The sequence below is a fragment of the Buteo buteo genome, chromosome 4 (genome assembly GCF_964188355.1).
Source record: "Buteo buteo chromosome 4, bButBut1.hap1.1, whole genome shotgun sequence".
Taxonomy (NCBI): Eukaryota; Metazoa; Chordata; class Aves; order Accipitriformes; family Accipitridae; genus Buteo; species Buteo buteo.
In genome coordinates this window covers 3,827,452-3,849,615 of record NC_134174.1, presented here as the reverse complement: position 1 = coordinate 3,849,615, position 22,164 = coordinate 3,827,452, and the positions used below count along the sequence as shown (strand labels likewise).

General features: G+C 39.8%; 1 protein-coding gene across 5 annotated transcripts in view; it reads left to right on the top strand.

Moving 5' to 3' along the window:
- The window catches only part of MKLN1 (muskelin 1), a 106,193-nt gene that overhangs the window by 74,304 nt on the left and 9,725 nt on the right, over positions 1-22,164 (top strand). For all 5 annotated transcript variants that reach the window (XR_012649983.1, XM_075024597.1, XM_075024599.1 and 2 more), the window contains 5 exons: positions 5,571-5,718; positions 6,790-6,904; positions 9,543-9,682; positions 12,354-12,456; positions 20,611-20,665. Coding sequence is in view for 4 of the 5 variants with exons in the window: in XM_075024597.1 (XP_074880698.1) it covers positions 5,571-5,718; positions 6,790-6,904; positions 9,543-9,682; positions 12,354-12,456; positions 20,611-20,665 (561 nt within the window). In the remaining variant the exon portion in view is untranslated. The remainder of the gene's footprint in view (positions 1-5,570; positions 5,719-6,789; positions 6,905-9,542; positions 9,683-12,353; positions 12,457-20,610; positions 20,666-22,164) is intronic.

The following is a 22,164-nucleotide window of genomic DNA, read 5'->3' as shown; positions in this document are numbered from 1 at the left end:
TGGTCTAGAGATGCCACCAGTATCAGATGTCTTCAAAAGGCTGTACTGACAGCTTGCCTGACTTGCTTAGCACACAATCCATGACTAATCACAGGCAGTCATTTCAGGTCTGAGGGAGATAATGAGAACACTTGTGGTCAAGGTTCCTGTGATAATCCTTTTTGGCCCTGACTCAGGTGGTGTGTCAGAGCTGTCGGTCAGGGGGAGAATTTCCTTCTGCAAGAGAATCAAGATCATCTTGGATCCCTTGGCATTGAGTAACTTCCAAAGCTGAATAATAACAAGCGTTAAACGTTCTTGTGGCTCCTTTTAATGGTGAAGTAGTTCTTATGGGCAAACTGCAAATATTTTTTAGCTACCATTGAAGATCCCATGTCTCTTGCTGGGGCAGGTGCTCATTCCAGATCCAGAGCTGTGCACCTGGCAGACGGGAGATTTCATGGATAAGTACCACGGACAGAGGCAACACAGCCCCATCCAGGAAATCCTGATTTAAAACAAGACGATGTCAGAAAAACATTAATCAAAACAGATAGCACAGCTTGCTCAACATGGCCAGGATCCAGCTCAGACAAGCAGTCTGAATATCTCATTTTGATTGTCTTGTTTGTGACACCTGACATGTTTTGCCCTTGTTCAGTTTAAGGTCTACCTTGCCAGTGCCCAGCACATGTCTTGCCTTGGAAGCACTTTGTTTAGTGAGGGACTTTATGTGCTCTTCATCTCGTGAGGTGCTTCTCTGAACCAATCTCAAAATACTTTCCTCTGACAGTGAAGGTGAGGAGGAGAGCAGGCAGTCACCTAATCCTCAGATGCTTTATAGAGATGACGTAGCAGCAGAATTCCATTCAGATTTACTAACTGACTTGTTTTTACCAAAATCTCGTGTTGCTTGGGAGAGAACCGAGCGCTGGACATTGGGTTACTGCTTTTTCAACATGACAGCCGAACTGTTCAAATGGTTGTCTTAGCTGCTCCTTGGCTGACTGCCAAACGCAGTCTCATCATGAAAAATCCAAGAGGATAATCATTATCTTGCTGTGTCAACAGCTGGCCTGCATGCTATCTCTATCACTCATCAAGGTTTGCTCCATTAAAGTTCGTGCGAGGTGCTGCTTCAGTTTTATGTGGATTACAAGTTGTGGTATGGAGTAATTTGCTGACCTATTGGTTTTTAAAAATTAATCTGTCGGGGAGGTGCCAGGCTCTGGTGAACAACAATATCCATGTGATCTAGCTTCCTCCAGTTTTTTCATCACGAGGCTTCACAAGGAGGGACGATACTTGCGAGTCACTTGTAGTGGTATTAGGAGTAATGTGTTCTGAGGGTTTCATAACTTAGGTGGCACTAAAAGGCTGTCAATTAATTTGCTTCCCTTAATTATCCTTCACACAAATCCTTCAGAAGTGGTCTGTAGTCTACAAGTTTTATATAATTGTTTTGCCAATGCTGTGTTTCAAAGCATGTTTAAAAACATGCTATAGCATACCCTTGAATGTGAGAGATGAGACTTAATTTCCAAACTTCTGTTTAGTACTGTGAGAACCACATCTGTGAACTCCGATTTACTGCTTTGCAAACTCTGCCTCTGTGTAAAAGCTCTGTTTTCTTGCTTAGATACTGGCAGCAGCTAACAGTGTGCTTGAAATAACTAGCTGTTTGCACATACAAGCCAAAAAATATTCAGCTTGCTGAAGTGATCACTGTGATCAAATAAATGCCAGTAAGTAGGGACTGTGGTAGTGAGAACACCTCTGTTTCACAATTAGGTGTCACTTTTGTAGAAAAGCTTTTCCAATGTGTTACATTTAAATGGAAATTATATTGTGCAGGGTTACGCAGCATCTTATCAAAGCTTTCTCAGGAATTTCTACTTGTTTATGTAACTAGCTGCTAACTCAAGGCCTGTGTGGCTGAATATTGTTTTCAAATATTGAGGCCATGAGCTTTTTATTTTTGCTATATAAAAATAAATGAAAATGTTAAGTTCTGGAGAGAGGATTCAGGCTTCTTGTTCTCAATTAGTTACTGTCCTTCTACCCTGTACTGGTTAATGAGATTACAGGGGGAAAAAAAAATGGAGCGGCACAAGAAAAGGATTCACCATCTACTAGACTTTTTGGGACTGTATTATGTTTAGTAATTTCTCTCTACAGCTTTTCCCCTTCAATCAGTAATGCATTGTCATAGGAGCCAAGTTAATATCGCATAGCGACAGGCCAGTGCTGTGTTCAAAACAACCAGGGCTAAGTCCTCAGTTGCTGCCTTACGTCCTTTGAGTTGTCTGCCCACAGCTGACCTGAGTGATCACCGCGCTTGAGAGGCACTCTGAATGGTGTGAAATTGGTGGAGATTTGCTCCAAAGCTGATTTACATTTATGCAAAGAAGTGGAAGAGTGAGGGAACTTCCATGGAGCCATTCTTAGGACTTTATGCACCCCTTGGATCTAGTACATTGCAAATAATAGTTCTTGCAGTGCGCTGGCATTACTGCGTCTGATTCTCACCCCTTGTTCATGACTTTTTACTCTGAGTTTTAAAATGTAAAAAATATATCCTAAGCAATCAGTTACTGTCACAGGTTCAATTCTGTCTCCCATGGAGGATTAAATTTCCTTCCCAATATATGCTAAATTTGTTAGCTAAATATCACAAGTACTTTTCACAAGTTTACAGCCCATGTCCCTCTCTAATATGCTGACCGCAATCATTTGAATTATATCCAGCATTTACTGCAAGTCCGCTGCACTTGCAGATTATGAAGCTCTCTTACCCCCTAGTGGAAGTGTTTGTCAGTCGTGAGGATTTTATGTAGCCCTTTTGCTCTGTCAAGGATCAGACTTCCTTGGTAAACATCTTTTTGTCGTTTCTGTTGTGTTTAAAATATCATGGCATCTCCCTCTTACTGTGTAGTAGCTTGCCTTATTTTATATTTATTTTCAGGGACTTGTTTACCAAATTTGTATTGTCTTGTGGTTTGTGGGTTTGTTTTTTTTTTTTTAAATCGATTACATTTAACTTTCTAGTTCTGTCTTCCTCTGCAAAAAAAATGAGATGTCAACTTTGTCTAGCCCAAGGCACTACTTAAATATGGTTTCTACACAGTTGTTTAGATAGGTCAAAGTTTATGTAAGTTGTTCCTTATTTTAGGCCCTTACTAAATGTAGGATATATATATATTTTTGATATATTATTTTTCTAGACATTCTGCATTTCAAACAGTCTGAAGAAAAGATTGATTTACAACTGAGGGAAGCCTGAAATTACTTGACCTGAATTTGGTTTTGATTGCAGTTGCTGTGGATAAATCCTATTCTTACTATCAAGTAAAAAACCAAGAGGCCCTGAACTTTGGCGGCTTTTCCCCCCATTATTTAAATAATTTCAGCTTCAGGAAATTGAGCATAAACTAGACGCAAAACTCATTTATTTAACACTTCAGGAGGAGGGATGGGACTTCCATAGACAAGTTTTGTATGCTTTCTGTATCAATGGTAATATAGCAACCTTATTTCTCATGATTATAATAATTTTCATTTCAATGAGCCTGAGGTATTAATGCTCTGAAGATTTGCATGCTTTTTTTCTAAAAACTTGGCATGGTCTTGAATGTTCAAAGCAGCAGATAGGGTTGCAAAGACATTTTCCATGTACATTAGAATTGCTGATCAACTTTAGATGGCTCTTCTGGCAGACATGTCTCAAATATGCCTTGAATTTAATACTTTTGGGTCAATGATTTAGTCCTTGACTATGCAAGCAAACACATTACATGATACTTTTCAAAAATTAACAATATTTAGTCTATAATTGTCTCTTTGTTCTCAATTTCCTTATTGGGTGACTTTCACAGTACTCATTAGTCTTATTTAAAAACTTCCTTGTGGTCTGTAGCTAAAACAAGGTATGTAGTTGTTGTTGTGCCAGCATTGTTCCCTGCTTTTGTTCTCTGCTCTGCCACCCATTTGCTTATAAACTGGATTAATTTTCCTTTGAAACTTTGTGGCAAAATTGGAGGTCAAAATAGGCAGGCTTATGCTGATGAGGGCTCCAAAGGCTCTGCCTCCTGCTTTTCCGTAAAACCATAAGCAAGGATTTTGTCGGCAGGACTCTGAGAGTGACTGATCTGATCTTTTTATTTTTTAAGAAATGTTTGGTTTTTTTGGCTTTGCTAAACATTTCAGTAGGGGCTTAAACTGTAGAAAACCAAATGCTGCTCAGAATTTTTTAATTGATGTTTATTACTTTCTTGGCCTATCAAATGAGAAGAGTGAAGTAGGAGACCAAAACCTATTACAGAATGGGCTTGCAAAATACCATTTTGTGTGTTCTTAAACAGCAATATTAAATGATTTATTAGAGTAGGGCTTGTTTTCTAGTCCGTGTGTGTGGTTTGCAGTTAATTGCAGGGAAGAATTTGCAAAATACAAGAGTTCTGAGAATTTTTCATGCCAAAATCTTGATCGAAGGCCAGGAACCTTTACCAGCCTTTGTAAACTGACCCAGAAAGAGAAATGAGACAAACAGGGTCTGTAAACAAAGATCACGTGCTCTTCACAAATACATTTTGGAAGGATGGTTGCCTAGGGAAACAGGAAATGGGGAATTATACAACAAACAAAAAGGACTGCCAAACAAATTTGCTGACCTTTTTTTCGGGGAATTATGATGAAAACTGCTGGAATCCTCAGTATTTCACCATATTTCTAAATCTGAAGGTGGAACAGAAGAATAGCTTGGTAATTATACCACAACTATTTAGAATATACAAAAAACTTCCTTGACATCTTTGTCCTAAAGGAAGCAATGCAAGGTTGTGAGCTATGTAATCTTGAGTTCATCTTGAATTTTTTTGAGTTTCTCAGCTTTTGCAATTAAGCTTTTTGGAATCAATGGTTCCTTTTACAGATGAGATTACAAAGTCACTCTATTCATATCTGCAAGGGTCATCTAGCTCTATCTTTAGGCAGTTTAATCCTCATTTCTGAGCTGGTTGTCTCCCAGATAGCTCTGTCCGTACCTTTTCCTAGGAAACAGCAGCTCTCAGAATGTTTTTTGTGCTTCCATGAGTCACAAATAGGAAGGGAAGAAGAGAATTTGCATTGGACTTGTCCTTAGCAGGGAAGAAGTCAGCCTCTGGATGAAGTTTCTTCCTCTCCTCCCTCTCACCCTGCTTTGGAGGGCATGTGCAAGAAGCAAATTGTTTGCTTGGCGACTCCTGCATGCCTCCTGTTTTGAGATGTGCCATTTCAGTTTTAAGTTGTGGTAAATAACGAGATCGCTGTGCAGGAGAGGTCACAGAAAATACCAGCTTGGGACACTCAGTCCATTGGGCTTGGTTTTATGTGAAAGATGAAGAGGTGAAAGTAATTAAGTATAACCCATTTTCTTCTTTTTAAGATGCTATTTATCCCAGAATACTGAAGAGGTGGTTATGTGAAATCTCATGCTTACCATAGATATTAGAAAATCTGTTGAATTGCAGGGGGAGGGAAATGCATTTGTCTGATGCTTGGATCCCTTCCTGTGTCCTCAGTTGTTTTCAGTGTGTAACTTTTTTTTTTGTCAGTTCCAATGACAGGTTTCACTCAAAGGGCTACCATTGATCCAGAACTGAATGAAATCCATGTCTTGTCAGGGCTCAGTAAAGACAAGGAGAAGCGGGAAGAGAATGTAAGGAATTCCTTCTGGATTTATGACATTGTGAGGAACAGCTGGTGAGTCAATGAAAGAGGTGCTATTTCTAGCATCTACAATGACTTTCTTTAGAAAGCAATCCTACACGATCCTGTCTCCCAGGTAACTCTATAACCTCTTATAACCATGGAATGGTAAAGTTGAAGACAACTGAATTCCCTTGAGGCACATTTTTTTTCCCATAGTCTTTAGAGACACCATGGCAATAAGCCAAATGGAGGCAAATCATGTGAACTTCTTTATTGGAGGCAGGTGGAGGGGATGAGGGGAGGTAAGCCATTATAAGAAGTTTTTCCTGTAGGAAATGTTCAAGACCAGGTTTCATCATCACTGCAGAAAATTCAGTCAAATGTAAGTTGTTAATAGCAGTGTACATGGTACTAGTTATTAGGCACTAAGGAAACTGGTCTGCTGTATGAACGGTGGTGGAGAAATCTTCATGCTAGATCTATTAGCTCTTTTCAGACTGCATGCAGTGGTACTTCAGGTAGCTGCTAGATCCAGTATTTTGAGGAAATATCTGCTCGACTGTTTGCTGTATTGTATTTGGTAGCTGGTTGCCACTGTCGCTTTCCAGAGCTGGCAGCGTTATTTTGTACTCAAGGTCTCGTCTAATGTGGGGCCAATCACTTTGAAAGGTGTGAATGTTGTTTTTAAAAAAAAGATTTTCAGTTATCACTTAAGTCTGCTTGGAAATCAGTAATTGAAATAGTAGCTTTGCTGTATTCTGTGACCTTTGCTATAGTCTACTGTGTCCAAGATGGTATTCTCCATAATGAAAAATGCATTATGCTGACAATTCTGCTAGCAAATAGTGCAACATCTAAAGATACTTCCAAAGCTCATGATGTAAAATTTTCTAGAATTTTTTTCCTGTTTGTCTTGTGATTGAGGACTGTGTTCAGCCAAGATGACGTTCTCTTGATTGTTGGATGGGTTTCTTTGTAAAGCTAAGAATGGGAATAGGACAATACATAGAGAAGTAAGAAAATCTTTGGTGTTATATGCCAAGCAGTTCAAATTGACATCATTTGTATCTTATAGCCTTCCTGTAGGTACTACTAATCCTTGCTTACTGCCTTGTATTTCAGGTCTTGTGTCTATAAGAATGATCAAGCAGCAAAAGAGAATCCAGGTAAAAGCCTTCAGGAAGAGGAGCCCTGCCCAAGGTTTGCCCATCAACTGGTGTACGATGAGTTGCACAAGGTATGAGGGTCCAGATACGTATATGGTGATTTTTTTTTAGTCTTACTGCTCTTAAGGTGTACTTGCTTTTTCAAAGATGGTACAAAGAATATAGCTTTTTGTATAGTGTTAATGTTTGGGTTAATATGGTGGGTACCTTTCATTTAACTTACTATCATCTTTTGAAATAAGGTGCTAAGCTACTTTTTATGTCAATGTGAAGTAGACATGATAGCTCCTAGTTGAAATCAAAATGCAGACAATGGGATATACTATATCTCTACAAAGTTGTCAAGTGGCTAGCTCCTAGCTGTTTCAATGCTTGAGAATACTTGAAGCTTCGTTCATTATCCTCAGGGACTTAATCTCACAACCTGTTAGTGAATAAATGGTCACAGATTGTTACCAACATTTCTAGGAGAAAGTGCGTTTGAATGAACTAATCATTGTTAAGAATCTGCTCTAACAGAGGTGCCTTACTTAGCCCTGCATGTCAGAAGCAACTGTCATTCTTTAGCACTATCTGACTTTAATGGACATATTCATGCTTAAGTAGACTTAAAATTGTTTATAGTGTACATGACTGCTCAGTAAATTTAGGACTTTGTGCATATTAACCAATAAAGCACAAACCATGGATTAGGTTACCGTAACTTCATTAACGTATGAATTTAAATTACTGTGACGCACTTACTTAACCTTTCACGGATATTTTGCAATTACAATAAACTTTTTCTAAAACTTCTTTTTAGTCTGAAACAGTCCGGACTGAAAAAGACAAATATATTTTAGTCTTATCATTCCATGGGATGTTAATCAAATTTGGGAAACCCAATTAGTCCAAAAGTTTGGTGATAAGGGTGATTTTAAAGAGGAATAGGTGCAACTTCTCTAGGGAGAACTTGTATTTTTTGTTGTCTTCACCAGCTTTAATGATAGACTGTGAATACTGTTCTGCCTTTAATGGTTTACTTCTGAGTGTAAGGTACCTTGAGATTGAGAGTAGCGTTTTATAAGTTATTGTGAAGGCTGCTAAGTCATGGCAGTTGCCCAGCTTTATCTGAAGAGCTATTTCATGTGCTTGTTTTGAAGAGTCTTATTTTTAGAAACCTCTGTTCAAATGACCTTTCTAAACTCCTCTGATATAAATAAGGAGAGCCTACATCAGTGGGATGCAGAATACATTGTTTTGAGTGATTATTTTTAAAGCTGTAGAGAAAGGTAGCCTGTTGGACTTCTTGAACCTCAGTATTTAAAGACCCTTTGTGGCATGTTTAATATCAACAGTCCAGAGTCTGAAATACCAAATGATGTGAAAAGATAAAAAAGTGAAGAAATAAACAGTCCTTTTTTAACACTTCCACTTTTCTTGAGATTTGCCTTTCTCCATAAATCTAGCCTCGCATTTCAAAGGTGTTGTATCCTGAAACTATCAGAATGGCTGTTAGACTACTTCATTTCAGCTATTGTGAGCAAAAATAGATTTTACGTACAGGTATATTTAGTATGTCCATGATTGGCATCTCAGGATTGCTAGAATCTTTTTTGAAGACAATCACAGTAATGGTTGCGACTTCTGATTCTAGATAAGTTTGGTGTTTTCTTCCTCAGTTCTTCCTAACATTACAGTTTTGGCTTTTTTGTTTTACTCTTTATTCAGTTAGCTTTTTCCTTTCTGCCCATGTAGTGTATTGAGTGTCTTGCAGCTAGACTGCTGTATTGAGGCAAGACAAATCTGCCCTTCTAGAGACCATGGAAATATTTTTCCCTGCAAGTCAGATGAAGGCTCTGTAGAGTTTATGGGACATGTGGGGACACAGGCCTGCTGGTCATCTCCCAAGATTATGCTAGACTGGGCTTGTTGTCACTTGGAGCATCTTTAGGACTTCCCACTCACTCTGTCAGTGGAACCTTGTCTTTGGGGAAGATAATGGTCTTCGCTGACTCAAGGCAAAGGCTGCTTGTTGGAACTGTGGTGCTTTAGTAGTGCAGCTTCACCAACAGTGCTCTGACCAGAACCAGAGCATTAGTCTACAAAGTCCCTTTTTTCTGAGTCTTCCTAACAAGCATAAATGTTTCTTCTTCAAAGAAAATGCATGATTGGTGGAGTCATCTCTCAATTATATGGGTGTAATCTGCTCATCCCCAAATTAAAGAAAAGCTTAATACAAGTTCCTTAATTTAGTCTCTTGTGACAACGAGAATTTGAGTCTTTGAGGACAAGATTGGAGAAGAGGTTGGTAATCTATCAGTTTAAGTATTGTTTGCATCAAGTATTTTGAACTGGGCAAAAAGACTTGGATCAGATCCTTCTTTTCTGCTCATGTTTTAGATGCTTAAGGATTTATCACGCTCATAGGTTTTTTTCTAAAGAAAGAGATGGCATGTTTTGTGGATGCTTATAAATGTCTCAGGAATCTGCTAGAGGGAGGTGCTAACAGTGCAGCTTTTTTTATTTTAAAATGTAAGCAGTTTAAGAGAACTTTCTTCATCTCCTAGGGGACAAAGTAAGGCTAATAATAAGATGGAGCAGCTTGTCTAAAAGGCAGTTTTCTCCCTCCAGAATAAATCTCTACGACGATGCTGACATAGTAAATAGTCTTTGTTTAATGGATGTACACAAACAATCAACTTTTTGATCTGCCTCTGATTTGCTTAGGTTCATTATTTATTTGGAGGGAATCCTGGTAAGTCTTGCTCTCCAAAGATGAGATTAGACGATTTCTGGTCTCTGAAGCTCTGTCGACCTTCAAAGGAATACCTGCTAAGACACTGCAAATACCTCATAAGAAAGCACAGGTATAGAAACAAAAGGTGTTTTGCAATTTTCTTTTCCAATGTGTTTGGTGGTTTGTTGTGGGTTTTTTTTGGGGGGGGGAGGGGTTGTTTTTTATTTTGGGTTTTTTTTTAAGTTGCTAAAACTTGAATATTTTGTAAATTTTTGGCAGATGTCACTTCATTGATTGTGTGATCATCTTCAGGTTTCTTGATTATTATTAACATATTTTTTTAAAAATTAAAAATAAAAAGCAGTGGGGCAGGGCTAAACTACAAAATTAACTTCATTCTGGTTTTACCGTGTTATTCTAAAACTAGAAAAATCTGGCTGTTGTGTGGGGAGTTGTGGGGAATTTTTAGATTCCCTTTTCACTCTGCTGTTCATCAACATGTGTTTTGGTACTGTCACCTCCCAAGGAAATGGAGAATGTTTCTGAAACACTGTGCTAGGAGATAGTAACAGCTCTGAAGGATGCTAATGAAGTCTGGGGGCTGGATGCCTTTGCACATCTGAGGCTCAACCGTGGTGAGGTCATCAGAGTTTCTCATGCAGAATCACTTGAAAGATCTCACTTATGCAGAATTCAGCTACACTGTGATGCTTCTTGCACTCTGGATACTTCAGAGCTGCTTTATATGTGCTATTTAGGGCAACAGCTTTTCAAAATCAAGCTTATGGTGTTGCCTTAGGCAAGAAATTGCAGCAGCGAGACAGCCTTTCAAGACCCAGCAAATTATTTGAAGCCAATAAATAGCTCTTTCTGCATTCTTGGTGAGAATACTTTGTTATCAGGTTCTGCCAAGAGTTGGAGGTCAGTTTTTACTGATGGTGTTTTACTTCTGAGGCAGTAAGCAAATTGCTATACTCAACTCATAATCACTGTGGCTGGATGAGGCCTTCTGCGCGTTAGCCACGCAATAGATGTGAATACCTACAAGAATGAATAAAGGTCTTGCCCAGTAATCTGGGAGGTTTATTAAACCCACATGTGGTTGTATGCAAATGCAGCTGTACAGCCTCCAGAGACAGCTCTGGATTACTTGTTTTTACTTGCTTAAACTGCACTCAAAGGAAATGTTGCTGCATATTGTCTGGCAGAAGTTTGGGGTTTATGCACCATGCTCCCATTTATTGGGGTCCATATGAGGGAGCCAAACATGACCAGCCAGGGACTGGTATGATGGGTGCTTTGCCTCTCGAGTTCGTGTGCCTCTCGGGGCCGGAGCTGAACTGCTGCAGAGTCACTTGGCTGCCTGCTACCTGCATTCCATCAAGCTCTAGGTACCAGAACAGGTACTTGGCTTGCATACGCAGTGAATCCACTGCATCAGCTGGAGTCCTGTTTGGCCAATTAGCTTGTTTATTACCAGTCAGCCATAGTGGAACTAAGCTGGGTAGGCGTAGAAGAGCAAGGTGTTAGTGGTTCCACTTATTTCAGGTCCTTCAGCTCTCCTGGACCATGGCAATATCATCTTAAGAATATCTATGTGAATGTTTGGAAGAAATCATGCTTAAATACCCAAATGTCATGTTCATCAGGTAATAGACATAGTCTTAGTGCTCCATACACTGGCTAAATGACCTGCATCTTTAGACAATTTCAAAATTTGGGCTACACATCTCCACTACTGTATAAATAGCCAAGTTGATGACCCAAATAAAAATAACAATGTGATTAAATCTATTCAGTGTGACTTCTTTCAGTTTGACAAGCTATACTCTGTTAAAAGTAACTGAAATATATTATGAATAAAATGTGATGTGTTCCTGTAAGGCAGTTGATACAAGGCGCAGTTAAGTAGGGTCCTCATCTCTGGAAGGATCCAGAATTGTCTGTTTTCCTGGGAAGGCTTAATACTGTGTATTGGTGATGGAGAAGGCAACAAACAGAGTGCGATACTCCACTTGGCAGATAGGTGATAGGAGAAAAAGATAGGTAATTTAAACCTCACCTTTTCTAGGCTTATGCATCCAACTCAGTGCTGCAGGGAAGTAGCTTTGCTCACTGATGGTGCTGAGCCTAGAGTCATTTTCTGAGAGCTATATTAACTTCTTCAGGGAATTCACAGAAGTTACAGTTTCTGTTCATTAAAAGAAAATGAGAAAATAATGGTGGTAGTGCACAGGATTTTTACGTACATGTACTCTTTCCGAAGGTGGGATATTAAGGTGCAGTATTCATTGAATCTAGGGGGTTTCACCCCTGTCGTCCCTTTTTCCGTTGTCTGGCAGAAGCGGGGAGCGTTATCCATCCCTGTACTTTTAGTTGCACTTCTGCACAGTCAGGAATGTAAATATCCCTGGGACTGAAGTGCTGAAGGCTTGCCTGTGTCTGAACTGTGCTCCTCACATGAGGTGCTACTCATACCTTACTTTATTTGTGGAAAACGAACTGTACTAAGTGTTTTATATTTATGTATTAAGACGTTATTGTACATATGCTTTTGAATATTTTTAGTAAGAGTGTAATACTTTGCCCTTGTAACTCCCTTACACCGCCCCAAAATTCTCCTCTGTGTTTCAGTCTGGCTTGAAAGCGTGTACTGCTGCCAGTAGGAGGCTGAGCTGCCATTAACATTGTTTGGTAATACTGGGCTGAAGGTTTTGTTAGATGGGTTTTGCTCTTTGTAGAAATAGTAGTACTTAGTCCTGAAGGAAATGGCTGTGCTCAAATTTTCTTTCTCTTTGCAGATTTGAAGAAAAAGCTCAGACTGACCCTCTTAGTGCACTGAAGTACTTGCAGAATGATTTGTATGTAACCGTGGATCACTCGGACCCTGAGGAGACAAAAGAGGTAATGATGACCGATCCTTGTCTTAGTTATAAAAAAATGTAAACTGTGTTCTCATGTGGAGTTTTGAGCCTCTTAAGCCTTGTTTTTATTCAGTTTGAAAAAGCTCTACAGGTTCATGACACTTTGCTATATCATGTATTTCTCCGCTCTAAAGATCATACTGCTTTAGAAGCAGTCATTTTATCTGGAACTGCAGTTGTAGAATAGCTTTTGTACTCATAATAGTGAAGACTAGGCCTTTGTTTTAATTCCAACATACTGGTGTGTATTTTGGGAGCTTTAATTGAAATGTAAACTCTCTGAAATGTCACGAGTCTGTAGTTGCTTGTGTGGTAGAAAGTGAATAGAAACTCTTACTCACTCTGCCTTTTGACTTGTCAATATTAAGTAGCTCTGGGGGAGGGCAAGAGATTTTTCTCTAGATGATAAGTATTTCTGCAAGTAGATTGTATATATACATTGCTTGCTAACCTTAAAATCTTATTTCCTCTGCCTTTTAAATATTATCCAGTAGGCATGTTCTTTTATTTGTTCCAGAAATTTGTTCCCATTTCCTGTTTTGATTCCATTACTGCAGTATGTGTCGCTTTACAAAAAGGCTTAAAGAAATAGTGAAAAGTGTCAGATAAGGTGGTCGATTTGACTCTGCCATTAGTTTCCACATGGAACTTGGGGCAGCCAGCTATGGAATGAGGAAGAGGAGGCCATGGTTCTTACTCTCTTCTTCCCTTAATGACTTTGGAGGTGATTCGACAGCTTCTTTTATAAAATTGCAATAGGAGAATGGGTGCTTTTACTCCAGGCTGAGTCTCTGGATTAAATCACTTGATCTGGTGGTTTTAACTTGTTGCTGTACATAAAGAAAAGATCATTATACAGGCACTAGAAGCTTTTGGGGGAGAACATGTTTCTTGCATATGCACAGTATAGAATTGTAGGGTTAGAAGAATCAAGGAAAAAATATTTACTCATATTGGGATCTTGGAAGTGATCACATTTGTCAAATTCTGGTTAGCATTTATAAACATCTGATCCAGTAAAACATTTAAGTGCTGTGCCTGTAAGGTTTCTGTTAGATGGTTTCTCATTTAAATTGTTCCATATCAAGTAATTTCACATCCTTTCTAGCCATTTTAGCATAGGAAAGACAAATAATAGATTATGCTGATTTTCTTCAGCCAGAAAAGGAGATAATTTTTTTTTCCCCCCATGCAGCATGCATCAAGGGAGCTCAGCCCAATTATGCCCCATCTTCCCAGTGTGGTAGCACTTTCCTCTTCCTATTTGAACCTGTAATAACCTATAACATACAACAACCATTCTGATGCTCTCTTCTCCTGTTCTTCTCCCTCCCACCCGCCATAAGACCATGTCCTGTGTTCTCTGATCTCCCTTTTTCTTCATGTCGTACCTGTGTGCTGGTAGCCCCATCATGCCTCTGAAGGCCATGTCTCATTTTGGCCAGTTACTCCTGGAGAGATCTTGCATCTCATGACTGCCTGTGCCTTTTTATTGCCTGAACAGAAAACATTTGTGGTGAAATCAGCAAGCGCCTCTCCTTTTAGTTCATGCTGGCTACTGTCACTAGCAGACCAAAGGAACTGCCATAAAAGCTGCCCATTGTCCACATCTGGCATAGGAAATCCTTTAATAGTCTACATTTGATTTTCCCAGTTCAGGGTGTAGTATTTCACTTGTCCACCTTGTAATAATGAAGAATTTACCTGACTGCATGGGCTCTTCTCAGATTTTTGGGGAAAAGTAGTAGCTTTATCATACAAGATAGAAATAGAATAAAAATTTTTTAAAAAAAATCATCCCTTTTCGTAGAGCGTACTAGTGTTCTGCACACTAATGATGTAGCATGTGAGCTTAGGTAGCTCAGTCCAGCTGAGTGAATATGTTGTGAATCCTTTCTCTGCAGGCCTAATGCCCGATCTGAACAAAATTCAATAGCTTCTGTCCATCATGCTGGTCCATCTGATCAACGGACACCATTCAGCAGAATTCAAGCTTCTGTTCCAGTGGTCTCCTAAAATCATTTAACAATTTCTGGGAGGCTTTTTTGTTTGGGTTTTGGTGGTGGTTTGGGTTTTTTTTTGTTGTTGTTGTTGTTTTTCTTTTTTTTTACTTGTTTGTGGTTTGGTTTGGGTTTTTTTGTTTGTTTGTTTTGTTTTTGTTTAAATTGTGCTGGTCAAAAAGCTTTAACTTCCAAAGCTTTTTATGCTGCAGCAGATCTGCCAGCTATATGGCATAGAGCCAGCTACTGGGCTGGTACTGACCGGGTGTATTTCCAGTTGACGTCAATTTACCTTCCGGTTATCACATTGAGTTGGCTTTTTGCTCTGGCATTACATCTTCAGATTGCTCTTGTGCTTTCCAAAGGACTGACGCAGGCTCTTTGGATTTTGTATCAAATTTCAAGCACCAGTTTGTGTATCTCAGCCCAGACACCTACATATTCTGTCTATATTTGTAGTTGAGATCGTCTTAATTAATATCAAAGGCTATATATCTGATTGGCTTGCTTCGTGCTGGCTACAGTGATTGAATGTTGTACGGCTTCTTAGTGTGGCAGACGTTAAGGGAATTGGTTTCTGCCTGTTCGTTTCTCTATCTCTAGGGCAACTGCTAAATTTGAGAAGGACCAAGCTGAATAAGTTTATCCCCAGCTTCGTGCTACAGTTCTCTTGGAGACTGGTCTATATGGTTTCATGTTTTATGGATTGAGATATGGGTAGTGTTATCTAATATTACAAGTAGAATTTCACTTTGGGGTAAGGCTTACTGGCTTTGTAATAGAAGTAATTTCTTCTAACTTAGGCAAGTCTCTTCAGCTGTTTTGAGTTGGATGCCAAAGAAAATAAACAGACTGTTCTTGAAACTTTGGTGTTAGTAACCAATTTTGTTTAAAGTAGCATGAATGATTGATAGTAGAAACATAGCCCCAGACTTTTGTTCCTTTGTTGTGAATTTTAAGGATGTTAATAGGATTATAGTTTTACTTCCTTTTTTATTATTCTAAAGTGAAGTAGATGCGTGCAAGTAACAGGTATTGCATGGGTGCGTGCTATAGTAGCCACAGGCTATATGCCAGCTCTGTCTCTGCTGTTCCCCATAAGTGCAGATTCAGTTCTCTTTAACTGTGATTCTGCTTGAAATAGCTTAAAACTCTTCAGTTAGTTCAGTGTTCTCTGGTCAGTGAATCTTTTTTTTACTGGCTGTCGATTAATAGCTCTGACATTGTATGTAAAGGAGGATAGATCCCCAGAGCACATGGAAGTTTGTGTGTTCTAGTTCATGCAGAGGTTGAGGTTGTGTAAAAGACTGGCATTTGTTGGTGTAAAATTTTCTGGTGGCATGGATGTTCTTCTATTTCATATACACACAGATGTGCATCTGGTGGTAGTTTACAGCTAGAGGCTTTTAAAGATAAAAGGATGGTCAAGGTAGAAGATCAAAATGAATTCTAAGTTTTGTATTTGTGTCAAGGAAAAAAACAGGTGCTATTAGAGCACAGAAACATCAGTAGATCACATACAAGGCTAAAGGTGGTGTTCCTTGAACACTGGAGTAACATACCCAGAACTTGGCTGCTGCTTAGTGGGCTATGGAAGAAATAAAGATGATATAAAAAGTGCCCAGTGCTGTCCAAGTAAAGGGGAGTAAGATGACTTTGTATGTTGAGATTGAGATTCAACTCCTGGTGAAGCTCAATCCTGTGATCTCTGTATAAAACAGGTACAAAGTGCAAGTAAAACTTGGAAGTATGTTTTTCTTGGAGCATGGTAGAAGAAAGAGCAAGAACCTGGAGGCCAGTTTGAGGCCTGACTAGTTGTAGACTGAGGCTGGAGGCCCCTGTTCAAGGCTGCTTCATACTTTCCATTCCTAAGACCTTGTCTTTAATAAATTTGCCAGATGAAGCCAGCGGGGCCCCGAAGTATTGTTTGAGTCTGCATTAGACTGATATTTCTGGGAAAGTTGAAGCCCAAATGGGAAAAATAGTTCAAGGAAGGAGCTAAGAAAAGCATGCTTCTCTTCTTCGTGTCCTGCTGTGAGGTTTTTTTTTTTTGTGTGTGTAAAGCTTCAGAGTCTGAGTGCTGCAGGAGCAGAGGCTTTGGAGCCAAGGAGCCTTTACAAAAACAGCTTTCAGCCTTCCCAACTTCAGCTAGTGATGGCTCTGTCCTCAAAGAATTTGAGCCTCTCTTTTGCTGCTTTGAGCCTACACTACGAGAGGCACCATCCCAACACAACTGGTCAAAGCTGAGAAACTGTTTTACACTGTGATCCGAGCACTCGCCATATAGACATTACAGAGGAGGAATTATGCCTGATTCACACAACCAGCTGGGTATCCCAAAAAGGAGTTACTTATTCCCCCTTAGAGTTAACCATTTCATTTGTGCAAAAGGCAGAATCGTGCAGTAAATATACTAAAACTTGCATTGGCTGCCACGGGGCAGAATTGCTTTTTTGCTGTAGGTAGAAATGTAGATAAATCACACATAACTGATAAAAACACAGTAATGTTGGAAACATGAAGGTCATAAGATGGAAAATGCCAGAATTAATATTACCTATGTAGTCTTAATTTGGCCTCTCTCTGAATGTGGTTGATTATATTAGATTATATAACTAATGCACCAGATATGTAACTAATATAGCTTCATGTTGGTTAACCGTATACATTTATCTCTGAGGAACCCCTGCCTCAGTTCAGAAGGAGGGTTGGATCTCTGAGAGAAAAGCTAGTTGTGTAATGAAGAGAACTGTTGTCTTTTGAATGGACGCTTAATTTGGAATGGATGAAGCCAGTGAGCCAGAGGGATTGTCAGAAGGAAGTGGGAGGTGGTGTGATTAAAGCATTGGACGCTTCTGCTGGGTAATTGAATTCTGGTCCTGCCTTTGTAACACAGTTGCTGTGTGACGTTAAGCAAATCTTTTTTCGTAGGTGGTCATTAATTGGGTCTTTCATTCTGGTGCCTGTTGGGAGAGAGCTGAGGTGTGATTTCCTTGAGGGCTTTGCTCTTCTGGCTGCAAGTGAATTCAGAAGGTGCTGCATAATACTATGTATTTTGAAAAAATCAGGTTCTGGTAGTTTCAAATAGGGGACCCAAAATTAATCAGTTTGAAGTGCTGTCTGTTATGATAACAATATGATAGAAAAAACTGAAGAAGTTAATTCCTTCTTTAGAGAAGAGTTTAAACTTCATGAAGAAAACACTGTATTGGATATACGCTGTGAATGGTATGTAGGAAACGTGGTCTTGAGTAAGCAGTAACCTTTCTATGGATTGGACAAAAAAGTAGGGGTACTTTGGGAGAACATTACTGTTAGCTGGCATTGTAATGCAAATGTAGAGTGAACCAGGTTAGGCTCAGTGCTGTCCAAAACTGATGTTCTTAACTTACGTGCTTTACTTTTCTATCAGAAAGTGCTTTTTAAGTGTGAGATGATACATAAATTTTCCGGACAAACAACAAACCCCAAGGTTAACCGAAGTGCAGTGTCATCAGTGAAGAAGGAGACAAGATGCTCCTTCCCCACAAAGCTGGAAAGAAACTCCTAGCTGAAAATCCATCGTGCCTAGGGCAGATGAGGCCGGAATACTTGGCAGAGTGTCTTTTAAACAAATATTTGGTCTCAGTTCAGCGAGATTCTAGCTGGATCCTGCTTATATGGTCTCTTGGTTGGGCATCCTGAGACCCAACCTCAAGCACGGCTTGCTTTCTGTTTGCAGCAGGATGGCTGCTGGCGTTGCTGGGGGAGGCAAGGGAACCCCTCGAAGCATGTGGCGTCCGCTTTGTCCCGGCATAGCCAGCTTCACGTGCTACCAGGCAGTTGGCAGCAGGCCCGTAAAGCAATTGTGTAGGAGGGAAAGATGGCCAGGACATGGCGTTTGCTATCAGAAGCAGCACAGATTTAGCCACTGGTTTTATTGGAACTTTTTGGAGCTATTTATGCTGGGCATCTGTTGAAGTGCGTTGCTGATTCGGAGCCAAGCAACTCTTACAAGTTACGCTAGCAGTGAAATACACGTGTAGCATTGCAATCCCTTTTGATTTCATGTAACCAGACCTTGCACTGAAGAGGGTGCTTAAATCAACAGCTTCCCCCTGTTCTACAGTTTGTCAATCCTGTACCTTTCTAACCTGTTCTTAAATACCTACAGTGCTAGCTTCATGTGTTAGCATCCCCAAAAGATGCAAACTTAATCTGGCGTGCTACTGTCCCTATTTTAGACTGGTTTTTTCCTGATGAAATGTTGAAACTGATCTTGATGAAGTGTTTCTGTGGCTTCTTGCACTTAGTTGTAGATTTACATTTTTGTAGCGGCCTTTTACATTTGTGACTTTTTGCAGTTTTGTCCTTGGGACTTTCTTCTGTGGAAGCTCTGCAACCCTGACTCCTTTGAACTTTTATAGAGCTTGATTTTTCAGATCACTTGATTTTTTTTCTAGTGCTTTCCTCATATGTTGCTAATTGATATAGGGCATCCAGAAGTGGTTGCCTTACTGTGGATAAGACCTACGAGCCTTGATAACAGGAGTACTTGATTTATTTGAAGATCCTACTCCTTTGCATGCATTTTCTATACATTTGTCATTCTTGCAATAGGGTGATACTGATCTATTACAAATCCTAAATGCATTTTCACAGAGCCTGTGTATCCCAACCTGTTTTGTATAGCTGATTTCTCCTGTTTATGTTGATTTGCACTTGGCCCTAGTGAATTGCACCTTGATCCATCATTATAAGCTGGATGAAATGGATACAGTCTGAAGCGTGTCTGCTACCATGCTGGCAGTCTGTCTGAGTGTGGTGTAAGGTCTGTGGACTCAGTGAACGCCTCTTGTTCTGTCAAGCAGGTTATCACTGTAAAACCCAGAATTATGCTGACCCTGGGGCACAGATGAATCACTTCTGATTCATGGCTCCGTTTTGATGTCAAACCATTGACGGTTACCCACAGTAAAGTTATTTGACCTATTTGCCATTCCCTGTTAGCTTAATCTAGGGGATGCCCCAATAATTTGCCTTAAATATCATATAAAAGCATCAGAAGTCCTATGAAAGTCAAAATGGACAATGTCTATTGCCAAGTCTGATCCATAGGGCCTGCTGCCTTGTTGTAGAAGAAATCAGATTGATGTGATACAACTTGTTGCCAAATCGACATTGGCTGCTACTTGTCACCTTCTCTGCTCCTAGATGCCTGCAAATTGTCTGTGTTCCCATTTTTTCTTGAAATTGAAATTAAACTGATGGATATGTAATTCCTGGCTGTTCTTCCCACTCCTTCCCTGAACAGATTTGCTTCTCTTCTGTTCCCCCCCCCCCCCTTCTTTCCTTCGGGCTGTGTGCTGTAAAGACACAGACAGGAGACAAAAGATTACAAGCCTTTAAGGAATCGGCTAATTCTTTAAGGAAACATGACAAAAGCAGTAAGCTTTGCTACAAGTGGGTAACTGAAAACAGCAGCCGGAGGCAGAAGAAGATACTGTGTTCACTGTCTCAGTAAGACATTAAGGGAGAATAAAACCATGAACGTGTTACTTAAAACGTTCTTACTCATGATTCTGATGTTTCCCAAGCAAAGAATTTTGGTTTGTTTTGTTAAAAAGACGTTCCCTTAAACTTGTGATACGAGCTTCTCTGGTACTTCAGAAAGGTTGCTGCCATTTAAAGCTTTCTCTGTGTTCAAGAAGTTCATGTTGCACTGTAGCAGCTACCCTGTTTTCATGCCATCTAATCGTTGCTTGCTGAGACTGTACCACGTTCTTCCTTGGGAATGTTGTGTGGAAGAGGCTATACCTTCTGCACTGCGATATCTGCCAGAGAGGCAAAAGAGTATATATATAAAAAATAGGGTTTAGGGCTCCCAGTCAAGTACCTTTAATTGCATCAATGCTCCTCTAATTCTAGGAAAAATCATCCAACTTGCTCTGCCAAGGTGACAAATTGTATTGTTCACATGAAAGTGTCTGCCGTTGTTATTCGTGTGTATGGCACAGTACTTCTAAGGATTGTGCAAAGAAAACCCAGCAACTCTAAAGCCACTTGGACTTCTGTGAATCTTTTGGGTTTTTTTCCTGTGCAATTAATAATACTGTTTTTCTTCTTTCTTTGTCCCTCTACCTCCTCTTCTGCAGTTTCAGCTTCTTGCCTCAGCATTATTTAAGTCTGGCTCGGATTTCACCACTCTTGGTGAGTATTGTGTATTAGAAGAATTATACTGAGTATGTTCCCTCTGATAATGACTGTTAGTTTCTGCTGGTTTTTATATCAAACGTTATAGTTCATGTGAATGTTGTAGGCCTTTTTCGGTTTGAATATGCAAAGTGCCACTACGTAGACATTTGAGAGATTATTTACAATGACCAGTGTCCAGTGCCTTGGGCCCATATTTAAAACATCTGTCAGCAGTGGTTTTAAACCCATGCCTCCTGGGATCATTTTGTGTCTCTTATTACATCTGATGCTTCACTGTTACCCAAATAAACAGAAGCTTTGGTCAGAATAAAGCACCTCCTGTCATGTCACTTTGGAATCTCACAGCATGGCTACGGCTCTGTTTGCTGTGATAACTGCAATTCCTGGAGTAGTTTGGTTCGCTCTGTTCTTTGCAAAACTAGTTCTTTGGGCAGAATGTCAAGAGCGAAGAAAACAGTGGCGTGTAGGGCTGGAAACGGGAGGTCTGAGCCAAAGCCATAATTCGTTTCACTATTCTGTCCAGTTAACTCTTTTAAACAGTTGAGAGATTAATCCTGGGCAAGGTATAGGAAGGCTATAGGCATAGCTTACATTCTTGGAATAATGTGTTGTCCTCAAGTTACCGACTCTCTCTAGGAGCATGGATGACTTCAGTTTTTGATGAACGTGTAATTCCCAATCTAAGGAATTCAAGGAAGGAAGAAGCCCACTGCACTATCTGCCCTGCTGGATGAGGAAGCTCTGTTGAGCTTGTGTGGTTTGGAAGACATTGTCTAGTGGATGCTATAAGATGAATTTTTTTAAAGGAAGAAACCCCAAGTTTCAGAAAGTTGTTTTCTCCCTAGTTTTAAGTGTTCTAAAAGATGAATTAGTTCTTGACACAACACAATACTTTATTTAAAGATAGGAGGATACATACATGAAGTGGTACTTCTAAAATAAAACAAAAAAACCTAAGCCCTCCTTGATTTGATTAACTTGGTTGACTTTGATTAACTGAAGGGCAAGTTCACTGAATTAAAAAGCATTCCTTTGAGATACCAGTGATTGAAGTAATACAAAGCAGAGGAAATTGTTGTATGCCCGCTCTATTGTTCCTGCTGTTGATGGTTTAAGTATGGGGATTTGGATAAACAATGCTTCTGCTGCAGACTAAACCCTCCCCGGTTGGGAGGCAGCACTTCACAAAACTATTTTGCAAAGCACCCTTGTGCCAAGATGCAGCCTGGGTCCTCGGTGCAAGTCCAGTGATTAAATAGCAACTCTGACTTGGGACTCCTACCATTAGCAGAGCTTGTCTCAGGAAAAACTGCAAGCAATACAAGTACCAGTTCTGGTTAAGACAGTACTGAAGATAATGAGGAAAGCCTGAGGACAGAAGAAATGAGGCACCAAATAAAAATAGCTACACAGATTTTGTTTTCTGGGACATCAGAGCAGTCCCCTGAGGACTCTTGCTTCCCCCATTTCTTCAGGACTGTCAATGAGCTTGA